Source organism: Typopeltis vanoorti, chromosome 22 (genome assembly GCF_054136105.1).
Source record: "Typopeltis vanoorti isolate ZY-2024b chromosome 22, IOZ_Tvanoo_1.0, whole genome shotgun sequence".
NCBI lineage: Eukaryota > Metazoa > Arthropoda > Arachnida > Uropygi > Thelyphonidae > Typopeltis > Typopeltis vanoorti.
This window is the reverse complement of record NC_143570.1, coordinates 65,737,609-65,755,721: the sequence shown is the minus strand read 5'-3', so window position 1 is coordinate 65,755,721 and position 18,113 is coordinate 65,737,609. Positions and strand designations below refer to the sequence as shown.

The window sequence follows — 18,113 nt, the reverse complement described above, 5'->3', positions numbered from 1 at the left end:
ATTTTCAGACAACCATTTTTGACTTTTCCCAGAGGTGTGGCAAGGGGCCGAATCCTGCTGCCATACATACGGCCTACCATTGGCTACCCTTGTTATCCAGGGCTTGACTACAGTTAGCAACTCCACGAACAAAGCCCGAATTCCAATGCCAGGGTTCTTCAACACCTGTTCCTGCAGATTTGCGAGGAATTCTGCTGTACGAACGCAATCAGATCGTCTGCTAGGGATCTTTCTTCTTGCTACATCCTCGTAGTCACCATTGCAAGTCTCTAGTTCATGCCTGATTGTTTTTACTGTATTCAGGGAGCATTGGGCAGCAGTCGTAATATCCTTATTTTGATGGCTTGCACGAATCATCATGATACAAGTTATTCTCTTCCATGATTCAGGTGGGTTCCAGCTATCCATCCTTTCTGACATCTTGTATATGAATGAAGAAGGGTCCAAACTTTTAAATGAAGAGAAGTGTGTGTTAATACATGTAACTTACGGAAAAATATAATTAATTATAAATATGTCAAATTTATCCCGAACACCCTGTATAAGAGATTTGGAGTCCTTGACCTCTCAAAGAATCCTTAGGTGTTGAAACATAAGCCTCAATTATCTATTTGATTTGATGATGGTTATAACCATTTAATTCCATTAAAATTTTGATAGTGAGAAGTTCCTTTTGTAAGTTTGAAGGAAAAGAACACATATTATGTGCTATTGATTAATAACTTGATAACACCAATTTTTTTAAAGATTTTATAAGCAGACTTTGAATATATCTGCCAGTAAAGGTAACGTACCGATAAACGCTGGTTGACAAAGTACCAGAGACTGTGCAAGTAAGAAGGATGTCCAAGAATGATAAACTACCAGTATTTTTCTTTTTTCCACTGTGAATTGAATGCATGGGTGAAAGCTATTGATCTGATGTAGGAAAGTGATAAGTTCGTTTTTTCAGAATGAGGCCAAACAGCAAAAACACCGTCAATATAATGAAACCAAAGAGAGAATTGGAAATGAATAAATGAGAACAAGGTATCTTCCAGATGGTTCAAAAAAGAGTTTGCCATAGGTACAGACAGAGGGCTACTCATAACATTGCCCTCAATCAGATTATAGATCTTGATTTTCCAGCTGAAATACCCTTATTGTATAACAAATTCAAAAATCTTCTCAACATCAGGAGGGAGATCATCATCTAATAGTGTCAAATAATGGAATGTTGTAAATAGAGAAGCAGTGTCAAAACTAGTTAATATATCTGACCCATGTATTTGAATATCCTTCATTTTTTTCAAGAAAATGTGTGGAATTCTTGATGAATGATCTGGATTGTCCAATATGGGCAGTTAATAAATGTGGAAGAAACTTAGTAATTCTATATGTGAAAGAGTCTATATAATTCACTGGGTCTGATTGAATAACCTTCTTTATGAATCCATCCAGAAAATCACTTAACCAGTAAACTCAGTGAAGATTGGCCAATTTTACTGGTTAATTATTTTCTGGATAGAGAATAGATAATCAAAATGAATAATTATGATCTCTCTCTCTCTCCAGGCCAGAGCTGGATTGGTAGTATAAGGTATATCAGTTTTAAGTATATCACTTCATACTGTGATGAGCATTATTTTTCCCCCCTTGGGAAAAAAATAATGCTAAATAATACCGTTTGGATTTCTACTTTTCCAGCAAATTTAAAATAAAAATTAACTTAACAATTCATGGCAGGTGGGAAGAACTCAGAATCATCCAGGAAGCTAAATGTGTGGTTAAGGAGCATGTGAGGTCGAGGTTCTTCTCATAGTTTTTAGTGTGTGGGGGGGGGGGTGAGCTAGAGCAAATGTGAGTGCTTCTTCAGTAATTGTTTTCAAAGAATTATATGATAGGTATCTAGGCATTGTGGAACATGGAAAAGTCCTTCCTTTAATGAATCCTAGAATGAGCCTGCATATTAACAATAATAAACAAGAAAAATAAGTAAGATTTACTGATCATAAAAATCAAATATTTTGGATAGAAAATACTCATCTATCATGAGTGATAACAAATTGAGAAAAAAAAAAGCATATGATTTTTGCTATCAATAAATCTTTTTTATTGCTCTTGTGCTCTTGTGTTGAAAAAAGCAGAAAATGCAATGTAGCCATCAAATCCAAAAAATCCAAATGACGGCCATGCCTTATATTCTTCTATGCAACTCCCATTACTCATCAGCACTACCATCTTTTTCTTGCCAGATGGTACCATATTACTGCAACAACAACTAAAGATAATGCTAACCTTCTGGCATCATTCTTCTCCCTCAATCCCTGCACATATGAAAAAGGCAAATCACTCCTGTGCTCTTTTGCCAGAAAGATATTAGAGAATTCTTTTTTTATTCCCACCCATAAAAGGTTGTAAACCTTTAGTACCATTAATGGGAAACCAAAGGACTGTTTCCTATTTTTATCAATTTTTGTTTATTTGCATTTCTTTAATTTGTTTATATAATCTGGAGACCCTGCCCTAGAGACAAAACATTGGAATTTTTCAAGCCACTTCAGGTCTCCTGCTATAGTTGAATAGGTTTCTCTGTAATACTTCACACAATGTGTAATGGATGACAACTTCCTCTCATCAGACTTATCCACCAATGCAGGAGTGCCCAAGGTGTCTATTCTGTCACTTCTCTTTCTGCTATATATGAATGACCTTCTTTCACTATAAAGAATCACAAGCATCCTTGCCTATGTCAGGATTCAGATTGCAGCCTGTTAGTTGAAAAGCAAATATACTAACTGCTCAGTCACCCAGACCAGCAAAATAACTGAGGTAGTGAAAAGTATTTTGGTCTTGATGGTATCTTCCTAGTTGTAATCAAAAATTGTGCTATACAATTAACACCCATCAAGTATGCACTCATATACTCAGCTGCCATCATTCCCACAGCTTGGAAGTAAACCTGAATTCAATCAATTCCAAAATATAAGGGATAAATTTTCCAATCAAAATATCTGAATTTTGCATTAAATATCAATCCACCACTGCCTTCACCTCAGTTCCTCCTAATGGAGAACATTATTGATAGTCCACTTCTGCACCTGTCTTGGAGGTCCACCAGTTAACCATTGACTGCTGGTTGTTATTTAGCCACTGCATCCATGGCGAATTTCCTAACACCCACCTCTGGACTTGTACTATTGACACAGTTCATTTTTAAAAACATGCTGTTTCTCTTGATATTTCTATGATGCAATTGGATCTCTTCTTAAAGACTGACCAACATATTGCCATCTGCTGTAATAAAACAGGCAGCTTTTTCTGCAGTTCTTTACACTGTGTAATAGTGGATGACTTCCTCTTATCAGATTTCTCCAGTGCAGGAGTGCCCACAGCTCTGTTCCCTCATTTCTCTTTTGTACTATGTATGAATGACCTTCTCCTACTGACTTCTAACTCTATCCATAGTTCTAATGATGACAGTACATACTCCATTTCCCCTATTCATTTGACATGCTTTCTGAGATTTCGTTTGTGCATTTAAGGTATTGGTTGAAGAATAACTTGAGGATAGGAATGAGGATAACCAAATCACCTTCCATTCTGCCACAGTACTTTGTGTGTGTGTGTGTGTGTTTCTATAAAAAAAATTGTCATTTCACCTCCCTTACCTTTGATAATACCAAAATCACCAGAGAAGATCATATCTCTATTAACTGACATTTACTTCCTAGTATAGTTATCTTTCACTATAGCAAACAGCACCATAACAGACCCACTCACTGTAACAAAGTACAATGAGTGGGTCTGTTATGTTATCTAGTATAGTTATCTTTCACTATAGCAAACAGCACCATAACAGACCCACTCACTGTAACAAAGTACTGAAAATTGTTTGTCAAAGTCCCTGTAGGTACAATGGTATCCTAAAAGAAATTCTCTGTTAACAGTCTGTTCCTGTAAGCCCTATGTATTTGCTACAGTGAATCAGTTGAACAAACATATTACATTAACACCTTCAATCTCTGAGAAAACCTGGCATCTTTTTCCTCTCAAGAAGCTTCTCTTCTTTTCACCTCATCTGCTACTCTGGTAAAAAAATCACAAATTTTTCCAAACTAATAATATTGCTGTCATGTTTGGATGGTGATCCAGCTCTCATCAATACACTTCAACCTCGAAAGATACTTCCTTGGGCACTGTTCCATTGAACTGGCATCTATTATTTCTCTGCTTTTTGCTAAGCCTGTTATAACATCATCAACATCCTTTTACTGTTCAACTGTAAACATACCAAGCCTGCTTCTCATAATATTCCCCCTACACAGACTCATGCACACGCACTGTTCTGTGTTCTACAGTCTTGTTCAGAATTTATACATTGATGTCTGGTGGTTAGTTATTACCATCCAGTGACAGTTTTAAGTGATACATGAAATTGCCTTCATTCTTTAGTTCCCCAAAATTACATGCATAATTCATATTAATTTAAAATAATGGATTTGAAGATTTAGTTAGGAATTCATTATTACATAACTTGTTACATAATCTTATTACATAACTTGATTAATGTGCCGTACTCAACTGTCTTTGTTCCTTTATGACTTAAAATTCTGATGGACTTACTGTTGTTTGAATTATTTCTCTTACATAATTATGTTGCCCTTAGAATCATCAACCTTTGACTATTGAAGAAATGTATGAAGATATTAGTCAAGATCATGCAAAAAAGACAGTTACTATGGAGAGCCATCAGCATCTCTTAGGACCCCCAATGGCATCAGTCCATCCATGCAGGTATTCAGTATTTTTGATTACTTAATAGTAATGTACTATAAACTAATTATTACCAGTAGTTTACACTACAATTTTGGTATGTTGAAGAGTATTTTTATTCAAATTCAGATATCGAACAAATTTAAAATAAAAATTAAATTTAAAGTTAAATTAATGTGGTATGATTTTGTATAGTTATTAGTTAAATATTTCTTTCTATATATTGCTGGCAAGACAATGATATTTTTGTCCTTGGCTACTAAAGTCTTGCTTGCATATGAAATAACTATTTAAATTGGATATTAAAGTATAGACTCTGGGAAAAAAAAAACCATGTTACTCCTCTTAAAACAATTATTATAAGTTAGCCTCTCGTAGAGAGGCTTATACGTTGGTTATGCATTTCTAAATAACTTAGGGAATTGAAACAACGTAGATCTGAATATAAATTAAATTATATTTTAATAGATATTTCCGATATTTCGGCAATGTCACATTGCCATTTTCTAAAGGAACTTACAAAAAGGCAGGTGCACACAAGGCAATAACAATACAGTAACTGAGAATGAAGATTTGAAGCTATCATTCTCCTAGAAGTCCTGATGGTGCCCTCTGGAGGGCTAAGTAGGCATTCTTGGCCGTTGGGCTGAAGGTCTGCTGATGTATGCCTCCCAAATTTGGGGCAGTCGCATACAACCAAATTTGTTGAGGTTTGGAGAGTTTCTTAGGACAGAGGCTGATTCCATAAATAATCTTTCGAATTTATATTTGCTCCGGTGTATTATTGTTGCTTTCTTCCACCGTATTCTGTGGCGAGTATCCAGAGCATGGTCTGCAAGACCAGAATGGCTATACTTGTAAAACTGGATGTAGTCCTTGTGTTCAGAAATTCTGATATTCGCTGTCCTGCCTGTTTGGCCAAAGTACGACAGTTTACAACTGCAAGGGACCTGGTATACACCAGGTAGGTCTAGGAGAAGTGGTTGGTCTTTGGTAGAGCGGATAAGGGATGCCAATTTTCTGTAAGGCCTGTAACAGGAGGTGAGGTCATGTTTTTTTAGAATTTTGGTAATTTTTTCTGAGGTGCCTCGGATGTAGGGAATGGTGATGGATTTAGAGTAATCTTTTTTGTGGAGGGGGGGGTAGGGGGGGGGTTGTGGTTTGTAGGATTTAATATTTTTTGGATTTTTATGGGGGGGGGGTAGCCATTGGCTGAGAAAGTGTTGAGGATGTGATTTAGTTCAGTGTTAAGGGCTATGTCGTTAGAACAGATTAGTTTAGCCCTGTTGTATAGTGTTTTTACCACTCCATATCGTTGTGAGGGGGGGGGGGATTGTTGGTGGATGTATCTGCCTGTATGGGTGGGTTTTCTGTAAACTGAGAAAACCAAAGTTCCATCAGGCTGGTGGGTGACTAGTGTGTCTAGACAAGGGAGGCAGTTGTTTTCCTCTTTTTCCAGGGTGAACTTGATTCTGGCGTGTTGGTTGTTTAAGTGTGTAAGGAAGGAGAGGAGTGTTTCAGAGCCATGTGGCCAAATAGCGAACACATCATCAACGTAGCGAAGCCATATGGTTGGTTTTTGTGGGGCAGAGGCTAAGGCTTTTTCCTCAAAGGTCTCCATAAAGAAATTGGCCAAGGGTGGTGAGAGTGGTGAGCCCATGGCTGTCCCCTCTATTTGTTTGTAGAATTTTCCCTGCCAAACGAAATAGCCTGGGTTCATTGTGAACTGAAATAGGGCTGAGATATCGGGGGAAAATTTAGCTTGGATTAGCTCTAAAGTTTCCGTGAGTGGGACATTTGTGAATAAGGAGGAGACATCGAAGCTGACCATTATGTCAGTATGTTGGAATGTAAGGTTTTCTATGCTGGCTTTGAAGTGGGCTGAGTTTTTTATGTGTGATGGTGTGTTCCAGTATAGTGTGTGAGCTCTTTGGCCAAATGTTTAGCTAATTTGTATGTGGGGGAATCAATGCCATCCACTATGGGACGTAATGGCACATTTTCTTTATGTATTAGATCGGGCTACTTACCTCCCTATCAATTACAATCCCACCAACTCGCAAATTAGAAAACTTCACAGGCTCCTTAAGAAAGTCACTTCTTGGCCTGTAGAAGTTACCAACAGATTTAAACCATTTAGCTCTATACCCCCCCCCCCATATTTACGGACTCCCAAAAATACATAAAGAAAATGTGCCATTACGTCCCATAGTGGATGGTATTGATTCTCCCACATACAAATTAGCTAAACATTTGGCCAAAGAGCTCACACACTATACTGGCAACACACCATCACACATAAAAAAAACTCAGCCCACTTCAAAGTCAGCATAGAAAACCTTACATTCCAACATACTGACATAATGGTCAGCTTCGACGTCTCCTCCTTATTCACAAATGTCCCACTCAAGGAAACTTTAGAGCTAATCCAAGCTAAATTTTCCCCCGATATCTCAGCCCTATTTCAGTTCACAATGAACTCAGGCTATTTCGTTTGGCAGGGAAAATTCTACAAACAAATAGAGGGGACAGCCATGGGCTCACCACTCTCACCACCCTTGGCCAATTTCTTTATGGAGACCTTTGAGGAAAAAGCCTTAGCCACTGCCCCACAAAAACCAACCATATGGCTTCGCTACATTGATGATGTGTTCGCTATTTGGCCACATGGCTCTGAAACACTCCTCTCCTTCCTTACACACTTAAACAACCAACACGCCAGAATCAAGTTCACCCTGGAAAAAGAGGAAAACAACTGCCTCCCTTGTCTAGACACACTAGTCACCCGCCAGCCTGATGGAACTTTGGTTTTCTCAGTTTACAGAAAACCCACCCATACAGGCAGATACATCCACCAACAATCCCCCCCCCCCCTCACAACGATATGGAGTGGTAAAAACACTATACAACAGGGCTAAACTAATCTGTTCTAACGACATAGCCCTTAACACTGAACTAAATCACATCCTCAACACTTTCTCAGCCAATGGCTACCCCCCCCCCAAAAAAAAATCCAAAAAATATTAAAACCTACAAACCACAACCCCCCTCCTCCCCCCCTCCACAAAAAAGATTACTCTAAATCCATCACCATTCCCTACATCCGAGGCACCTCAGAAAAAATTACCAAAATTCTAAAAAAACATGACCTCACCTCCTGTTACAGGCCTTACAGAAAATTGGCATCCCTTATCCGCTCTACCAAAGACCAACCACTTCCCCTAGACCTACCTGGTGTATACCAGGTCCCTTGCAGTTGTAAACTGTCATACTTTGGCCAAACAGGCAGGACAGCGAATATCAGAATTTCTGAACACAAGGACTACATCCGGTTTTACAAGTATAGCCATTCTGGTCTTGCAGACCATGCTCTGGATACTCGCCACAGAATACGGTGGAAGAAAAAAACAATAATACACCGGAGCAAATATAAATTCGAAAGATTATTTATGGAATCAGCCTCTGTCCTAAGAAACTCTCCAAACCTCAACAAATTTGGTTGTATGCGACTGCCCCAAATTTGGGAGGCATACATCAGCAGACCTTCAGCCCAACGGCCAAGAACGCCTACTTAGCCCTTCAGAGGGCACCATCAGGACTTCTAGGAGAACGATAGCTTCAAATCTTCATTCTCAGTTACTGTATTGTTATTGCCTTGTGTGCACCTGCCTTTTTGTAAGTTCCTTTAGAAAATGGCAATGTGACATTGCCGAAATATCGGAAATATCTATTAAAATATAATTTAATTTATATTCGGATCTACGTTGTTTCAATTCCCTAAGTTATTTAGAAATATAAGTTTGGCTATCAATACTCAAGGGGTATATATATTTAGGGCATTATTGGTGAGTATAGAAGGCAATTAAGGTAGAATAAAAGAGGTGGAAAAAATTTTGGTACATACCTTTATTGATTCTATGATGTCTTGCACTTCCATGATCTCACTGGAGGTTATTTACAAGTGGGAGGGGGGGGGGTGTCTAGACGTGGGAAAATAAGTTTAGATAACCCGGGTTAATATTAATAATATACAGGGTGTTCGGGATAAATTTGACAGTTTCGTAAGGAAAAAGAAAATCTTCTTTGTATCTATTAAATTTAATGAATTGACAAAAAAACATTACAGGCAGAGTTAATTACAATACTATCAACAAGATTTACTCAAAATAACCACCATTAGCATCGATCACAGCTTCAATTCTGCTTCGGAACCTCGAACAAGCTGATGCTACAGTCTCCCTGGGAAGGGCCGCAAAAACTGTTTTAATTTTATCCATTAACTGGGCTTTTGTATTACTGGAAGTGCGATTGGTGTCTTTTTCAACTGCGCCCCATACAAAATAATCCATGGGGTTAAGGTCTGGGGAGTTTGGAGGCCAAACATTTGGACTGGTGAAGTCGTAGAAATTTTCAGACAACCATTTTTGACTTTTCCCAGAGGTGTGGCAAGGGGCCGAATCCTGCTGCCATACATACGGCCTACCATTGGCTACCCTTGTTATCCAGGGCTTGACTACAGTTAGCAACTCCACGAACAAAGCCCGAATTCCAATGCCAGGGTTCTTCAACACCTGTTCCTGCAGATTTGCGAGGAATTCTGCTGTACGAACGCAATCAGATCGTCTGCTGGGGATCTTTCTTCTTGCTACATCCTGGTAGTCACCATTGCAAGTCTCTAGTTCATGCCTGATTGTTTTTACTGTATTCAGGGAGCATTGGGCAGCAGTCGTAATATCCTTATTTTGATGGCGGGCACGAATCATCATGATACAAGTTATTCTCTTCCATGATTCAGGTGGGTTCCAGCTATCCATCCTTTCTGACATCTTGTATATGAATGAAGAAGGGTCCAAACTTTTAAATGAAGAGAAGTGTGTGTTAATACATGTAACTTACGGAAAAATATAATTAATTATAAATATGTCAAATTTATCCCGAACACCCTGTATATATAAATGTATACATATATTATTTTGAATTAGGGTGCATTTTTGTGGGGGGAGGGGAGGAAGGATAAAGACTATTGTAGAATCAATAAACCCACCCCCAGTTGCCACAATAGTCTTTATCCTTCCCCCCCACACACAAAAATGTGCCCTAATTCAAATTAATATATGTATACATTTATATATATATATTATTAATATTAACCTGGGTTATCTAAACTTATTTTCCCGCGTCTAAACACGTCCCCCTCCAGCGAGATCATGGAAGTGGAAGACATCGTAGAATCAATAAAGGTATGTACCAAAAATTTTTTCCACCTCTTTTATTCTACCTTAATTGCCTTCTATACTCACCAATGATGTCCTAAATATATATACCCCTTTGAATATTGATAGCCAATGTATTTAAATAAGGGTCACTCCTAAACAAAAACAGGCTATAATAGCTGAACTTATAGTAATGGATATTAAAGATTAATTAAAATTTTGGACAAGCTGTCAAATTTTGAAATGTTTTGTTCAGTTTGTATCAAGATGATTATTTTTGTTGTCACTTACAGTAAGAAGTAAGATTACTGCTGAAATTGACATTTTGAAAGTGATTAAATGAATTTACTTCAATACATAAAAGACTATGAAATGAAGAAATGATCCTACATCATTTTCAAGCACAGAGCTGAAAACAGTAATGGCTGTGCTCAATGGTGGACCGAGTGAAGTTACGCTACTCTATTCTACTGTATTTCCAAGCATGCACAAAGTAAAAAGAACATTAATAAGCATTCAGCTGTTTGGGAGGAAAAAAGAAAACACAGCAGGAGAGAGAGAGAATTGTGGAATTTATGTCTTCAGTATTTATATACAGAATTTTATATTCATATATCAATGAGTCCAGTATAGTTTGTTATGTAGGATTCATCATCAAATTCCTGCCATGTAACCTCAAGGGATGTAGAGGATATGATAATACTACATGAAAAATTTTCTTCATTACTAACTTCCTATCTACAATTTTTCTACAAATCGGTCTGTTACTTGTCAAGACTCCAACATTATCTTATATTTCTATCGTCTAAGGCACTTTGTACCACCTATATCTTGGTCTTCCTCTGGGTCGTTTTCCTGCCAACCTGACGGAGAACACTTGTTTTGCTAAGCTTTCCTCGCCCATTCTGTTTAAGTGACCATACCACCTGAGATTAGCTCTGCTAACGCATTCCTGGATGCTGACAATGTCAAGTTCTTTCCTTCCTCATTTTTTTAATATGATATTGCCATTGATGCCATCTGTTCATGCCTCTAATCTTTCTCAGGACTCTCATATCTACAGTCTCTAGTCTTTTGTTAAGTGCTTTACTTCTGACACAGCTCACAGATCCATAAGTTAAAATTGGTTTGAACACTGTCTTGTATACAGCTAATTTAAGATTCCGACTAATTTCTCTCTTATTCCATATGAATTTATTCACCTGACTTCCTCTTATACCAGATTTGTTGATTCTGTTGCCTATTTCCATATTTAATTTACCATCTTCAGTAAAAATTGTGCCTAAGTAGCTGAAATATTTTACTTGTTCCACAGGTTCTCCGTTCACAGAGTTGACATTTTCAACGATTCTACCTATTTTCATTGTCTTTGCCTTTTTATTGCTGACTTTCATGCCATATCTATTACAACAGTTATTCAATTTAGTCAGGGAATCTTGCAAACTTGTAGCAGATTTATTTAGAAGTATAATATCGTCTGCATAAAGCAAAGAGCTGACATTAACAGCTCCAATTTTGATATCAGGTTTAATACCACTTTCCTTCATAATATGATCCATATAGATAATGAATAACAGATGGGGTAATGTACATTCTTGTCTCACACTAGATTTAACATTAAACCATCCTCCTGTACTTCCTTCAATCCTAACTGCTGATTTACAACTCAAATAAAAACTAAATATTGCTTGATATAATGCCCCATTGACACCATATAATCGTAGCATATTAAATAGTTTCTTTCTTGGTACCTTGTCATATGCCTTTTTCAGATTGACAAAACTTAAATACAGATCTTTGTTATATTCCCATGATTTCTTGACTATTTGTCGTAAAGTTGAAGATCTGATCCTGACAGTCTCTATTTGGCCTGAATCCAGTTTGTTCTTAACCAAGCTTTTCTTCCACAATTCTTCTCTACCGTTTCTCAAGTGTACTAGCATAAATCTTACCAGGAGCTCTCAGTAAGGAAATACCTCTGTAATTCTCACATTCAGTTTTATTTCCCTTTTTTATATATGAATACTATGAGAGCTCTATTCCAATAATCGGGAATTCGTCACTCTGTCCATGCCTTCTGAACTATGCAGTGCAGCCACTGTAAGACTTTTATACCACCATACTTCAGCATTTCTGTTCGAATATCATCTACTCCTGCTGCCTTTCCACATTTCAAGCCTTTGATGGCTTTTTCTACTTCAAGTATGGATATGTATTCATGACTGTATGCCTGTTGAGTGTTTTTTTACCACTGTGCTATCACTGCTTGTTTCATTTAGCAATTTTTGGAAGTAATTACTCCATACTTTGAGGATATCTTTTTCTCCCGTTTTCATGTCACCTTTATCATCTCTAATGCCTTTTACAGGCTTTCCTCCATTTCTGAGCTTCTTCAACAACCTCCAATATTTTGTCACCTTCTTGATATTTATTTTCTATGTTCTTGCCAAAGTCCTCTCATGACTTTTGTTTAGCTAGTTTTACACAGTGTTTTTACATTTGTCTCTGTATTCTCTAAGAGCACAAGCTGACTTATTTGCCAGGAATTTTTGATATGCTTCCTTCTTTTCCTTCACTGCCTCTTTTACTTCTTGTGTCCACAATGGAGTTCTGATTTTTCTATCCTTGCAGACAACCTCACCACATGCCTCTCTGGCTGAATCAATCAGGGTTTTCTTCAAGGCTTGCCACTGAATCTCCAAGGTTTGGTTCCTGTTCTCAAACTCACTTATTTTTTCTTCAATAATCTTTGTGAATTTTTGTCTACAGTTCACATCTGAGAGCTACTCAAATTTTATTCACTTTAAAACTTTCTTACAATATATTCATATTGAAAAGTTATTCTTTTCAATATGAAATTAAATTTTATCCTGCTCAAGACTAAATAGTGATCAATTTCAAATCCTCTGTACACTTTGGTGTCCTGCACCAGGGATAAAACATCACTGTCAAAAATAACATAGTCAATGAGACTTTTCTTATTCCTTGCCTCTTCTCTCCATGTGAATTTGTGCACATTTTTATGTTGGAACATAGTGTTAGTAATAACCAGTCCATGTCCTGAGCAGAAATCCAACAAATATTTGCCACTACTGTTAGCTTTGCTCTTTTCTCCAAATTTTCCCAAAATATTTTTGTATGTCTGACAGTCACTTCCTACTCTGCTATTTAGATCCCCACAATGCAAAAGAAAAAGGATCAACTTTTCCTTTTGCATTGTGTCAGTTGATTTCCATAGAGCCTCAGAACATTCTTCCACTTCTACCTTAGTAGAGCCTTTTGTGGGACCATTGGCACAAATAAGTCTCATTGTCCAGTTCCGCATTCTGATATTTACTTGAGATTGCCTGCCATTCAAGAAGATTAGCGTCGTATTTAGTGTTGAATACTATGGCTACTCCTTTTCCTTGATTGCCATTGCCTGAATATAACATTTTGTATTTATTGCTCAGAAAGAGCTCACCAGTTTTTCTCTTTTTTGTTTCAGTCGCCCCTATTATGTCGATCTGGTACTTATCTAATTCTCAGCTAGCTCCATTTCTTTGCCATTCAGACTTCTTATGTTGATAGTACTGATCTTCAACTCTGGTGATATTGAGTCGAGGTGTGTTTTAGGGTTTTTTCCAGTAGCTGACTTTTTGCTGTTGGCCCAAGTTCCCTGGCAAAAACAACAGGCGTCCTTGTTTAACTGGGCGATGCCCCAGCCAGCATGAAATTCTGTCATGTTGTACCGTCATTTTGTATTTTGGTTTGAGTCAATAAGAATACAATTTAGTTGGCTAAATCCCAAATTGACATCCCGTCCTCTTTCGTTCAGCATCCATGTATATACCTAACAAGGTGCTCCACGAAAAGATGAGGATTGGACATTAGGTCATAAACCCTGGTCCTTTAAGCTCTGCATTCCTTTAAAGGCTATGTGGAGGTCTTCTTTCAGTTATATAGCTTTGACCCATAAGCATCCCATGTAGGATTCTTAGTCTGAAAAGTGATTTGAAGCTGTATATTTATATTTGTATGGTTTATTCAGTTGTTACTTTCATGTAGAAAGTGAATGAAGTAATTGGCTTTGGATGAAGCCATGATATTTTTCCTTAGTATTCTGTGATATTAGGAAGAAAGTAGAATTTGGCTGACTCATGTTGCTATCATATAGGAAGCAATTTTTGTGTTAATCTGTATTAATCTCTTGTGTGGTCTCGAGATTTTTTTCCATATAGGGTAATACTTGTAATTGTTTGTTTATGATAATTGAAGAGAACTATGTTGCTAGAGTGTTTCTCATATTGTTTGAAGAATATATTGGTGCTTGCATAGTTATATTGATTTTATGTTTTATCTTCTTCTGCAGCTTATCCCACTTAAGTAGGGTTGCTGTTTTCAATGACTCTCCTCCACATCCTCCTGTCTTGTGCTATAACCACATCCAAGTTATTCATCCTCAACTCCTCTTCCACCAGGTACCACCATCTCTTCTTTGGCCACCTGCGCTTCCTTCTCCCCTGCACATCCATCTGCATGACCTTTCTTCCCGCATACTCTTCCTCATCACATGACCAGACCATCTCAACCTTGCCTCCTGTATCTTTGCTCCTAAGTTCATAACTTTCACCATTCCCCTTACATAGTCATTTCACAGACGATCCCTTCTGATCACACCCCACATCTACCTAAGCATTCTCATCTCTGCTACCTCTATCCTGCTGATGTTATTTATTCTCAATGCTACAGTTTCCATAGCATACGTCATAGCTGGTCTCACTGCTGTCCTATAGATGTTGCCTTTCAGATTGATTGGCACCCTCTTATCACATAGCACTCTGCTATCTCTCTCCACTTCCTTCATCCAGCTTGTATCCTGCATCCCACTTCTTTCTCAGCCTCTCCATCCTCTTTCACTGTTGAACCTAAGTATCTAAAGTCCCTAACCTTCCTGATGACATTTCTTTGCAGCTCCAGATCCGTCTCTTGGCTGCCATCCACTTTGCAACACATATACTCTGTCTGACTTCTGCTCAGCCTCATAACCTCTATCTTCCAGTACTTTCCTCCATCTTTCCAGTTTAGCTACCACTTCTTCTCTCGCTTTTTCCGTCACCACCTCTATCACAATATTAAACAGGAACGGACTTAATGCTGACCCTTGATGCAAACCAACAGTCACTTGAAAACTTAATCTCTCCCAGGCAGGTCTGAACTCTTGTCTTTACATTTCTGTACATCTCCTGCACTTGTTTATTTATTTATTCGTATGGAGTTTCCTCCTCCGTCCCTATTGGGGCGAGTTGAGCCCCCTCATGGGGGGTTAAGTATTTTTATGGCTGTAGATCCATGTGTATTCATGGGGCCAGTTTGCCTGCTTGCGGGATGAAAAACGCCAGATAAACTGGCCATGCCCAAGACCGGCTAATTTGGCTATGGCTGAGGAAGATCCTCAAATTCCTCATGTCTTCGACGGGAATCAAACCTGGGACACTCCTTCCCCAGTCATATGGTTGCGAAGCGCACAGTCACTAGGCTAACCACATGGATATCTCCTGCACTAACCTGACATATTTCTCCGGTATCTTCTTCTCCCTCAGACCCCTCCAGACTTCTTGCCTTGACACTCTATCATATGCTTTCTCCAGATCAATAAACACCAGATGTAGCTCCCATTATTTCTCTCGAAACTTTTCCATCATCTGCCATAACCCAAAGATAGCATCTGTCGTCAATCGACCAGGCATGAAGCCAAATTGCTCCTTAGCAATTTCCACCTCCTTTCTTAGTCTTCCATCAGGAACTAGGATTTTCATTGTGTGGGACATCAACTTTATTCCTCTAATGCTTGCAGTCTTGTGCATCCCCTTTACCTTTGTAGATGGGTACAAGAGTACTTTCCCTCCACTCCTTGGGTATATTTTTCTGTTGGTAAACTTTTATGAACAGGTCCCACAGCAGGTCAATTCCCCCCCCCCCTGCCCAGTGCCTTTCATGCTTCCACTGGGATCCTGTCAGGGCCCACCAATTTTCCATTCTTCATCCTCTTTATGGCCTCCTTCACTTCCATTCTGCTGATGTTCTGCACCATCCCCTCATAAGGCTGCCCATCTTCTATGTGATCCTCACATTTTCCTCATTCAAAAGCCCTTCAAAGTATATTCTCTATCTGTTTCTTATACCTACATCCCTCCTTAATACTCTTCCTCCAGAATCTCACATGCCTCACATGTAAGATGTCCTTTGATGTCTTATTTCTACATATTTCCCAATCGATAGTTTCCTCTGTCCTTCCTTTGTTTCTAATTCATCATAAAGATCTTGATATGTCATGGCCTTTGCCTGCACAACAGCTCTCTTGACCTTGCTTTCTCTCTCTGTACTCCTCTCTGTCCTCTTCCACTCTTGACTCGTGCCACTTCTGCTTTGCCTTCCTCTTAGCCATCACTGCTTCTTATACATTATTATTCCACTACCAACCCTCCTTCTGCTCTCTAATCTTTCCAGATGTTTCACCAAGCACCTCGATTGCACAGCTCAGAATTGCTTTTGAATTATGTCTCCCCCAATCCTGTATACTTTCTAGTCCATCCAAAATCCTCTCTAACACCCTTTCCCTAAAACAGTTCCTTGGACTATCTTCTTTTAAGCGAAACCACTTAATTGTCTTCATCCCATGGCCTCCAAAGGTTCTTATCTTCGACCTTATTTTAAAGTCTGCACACAGCAGCCAGTGTTGCTACGCCACTTCATCTGTTGGGATTACCTTACAATTTGTTACATACTTAAGATGTTTTCTTCTAGTTAAAATGTATTCAATCTATGAACAAACAGTGGAATGATGAAATACAGTGAAATTTAAAAATTTTACTGTATTTTTATCCATCAATGGCATAGCTGAGTGACTATCTTTTTTTAAAATGTAATTGCTGATGAAAATTATAAGTTTGATCTAATTGTTTCAAAAAGTTCTAAGTATCATTCTCTACATCCCTTAATCAAGAGATGTAAAGAATGATTTTCTTTCTGTATGAAATTTTTTCATTAAATTAAATGCTAATTACTTATTACAAATAATTTGTATTGTCATGGGTTCTGAACCAGCATTGTTTAAGATATTGCTATCAACACTAACATTCTGGAGAAGCTAAAGAGAGATTTGTTTATTTTTAATATGATACTATATTATTGTAATAGAATTATCCTATTTATTTCTGTAGAATGTTAGTTTATAAAAAATGTGTCTTACATTGAGGAGAAGGGATCCTCTAGACCAGTGTTTCTCAACCTGTGGTCTGCGATGATGGGACAGATGGTCTGCAGGCAGACTTAAATTAAATATATATATATATTTTTTTTTTAATTATCCAAACAAAACATTAAAATTGAAAAAGTAAAAATTATTGAAATAAAATGGATACTTCACAAAACCAATAAATAGTGGCACAATGTTCATGGAATGAACATTCTGCCACTAGAATAATTTGTAGTGGCAGAATGTCCAGTAATAAAAGAGGGGTGAAGTGAATAACAATATGGTTTTATTGCTTCCGCCTTCCCTTTGTTTTGTCAGATTTAAGGTAAACATGTGTTATCTACATTTCAACCAGTTGCTTGTTGTTTATTGATTTTTTATTATTGAAGGTTTTCCTCCTTCAACCAAGGCTCAGTATATCTTCTGAAGTGCTAAGTGATACTTGGACAAAGTGTGTCGTGAATTAACCCCAGTATTTATATATTTTTCGGAAACATTTTTTAATAATGGTAAAGTGGCTTAGAACTAGGACTTTGAAAAGAAAAGCAAATGAAACAGGTGCTAACCCTAATTGTGATACACGTGTTGTAATGGCGAGTAAATCTGATACTATTAAAGTAGAAGAAACAAACAGTTCAAAGAAAAAATACAGTAGGAAATATAACAGTTCATATTTAGAATTCGGGTTTACTTGGTGTGGAGATGAAAGTGAACAGAAACCCCAATGTGTTTTGTGTTCTGAAGTGTTGTCGAACGAGTGCGTGAAACCTGCGAAACTCCGACATTTAGAAACTAAACATTGTGATGTGAAAAATAAACTAATTGAATTTTTTTCAGCGACGCTTAGGGACATTAAATCATGGGAAAGATATAGTTTCAGCCATGGGCTTGACTAATATTTTTGTTGA

General features: G+C 37.8%; 1 protein-coding gene across 1 annotated transcript in view; it reads left to right on the top strand.

The window, feature by feature from the left end:
• The window catches only part of Atg3 (Autophagy-related protein 3), a 178,808-nt gene that overhangs the window by 149,282 nt on the left and 11,413 nt on the right, over positions 1 to 18,113 (top strand). Inside the window, exon 8 of the mRNA XM_090412361.1 lies at positions 4,649 to 4,776. Coding sequence (XP_090268487.1) covers positions 4,649 to 4,776 — 128 coding nt within the window. The remainder of the gene's footprint in view (positions 1 to 4,648; positions 4,777 to 18,113) is intronic.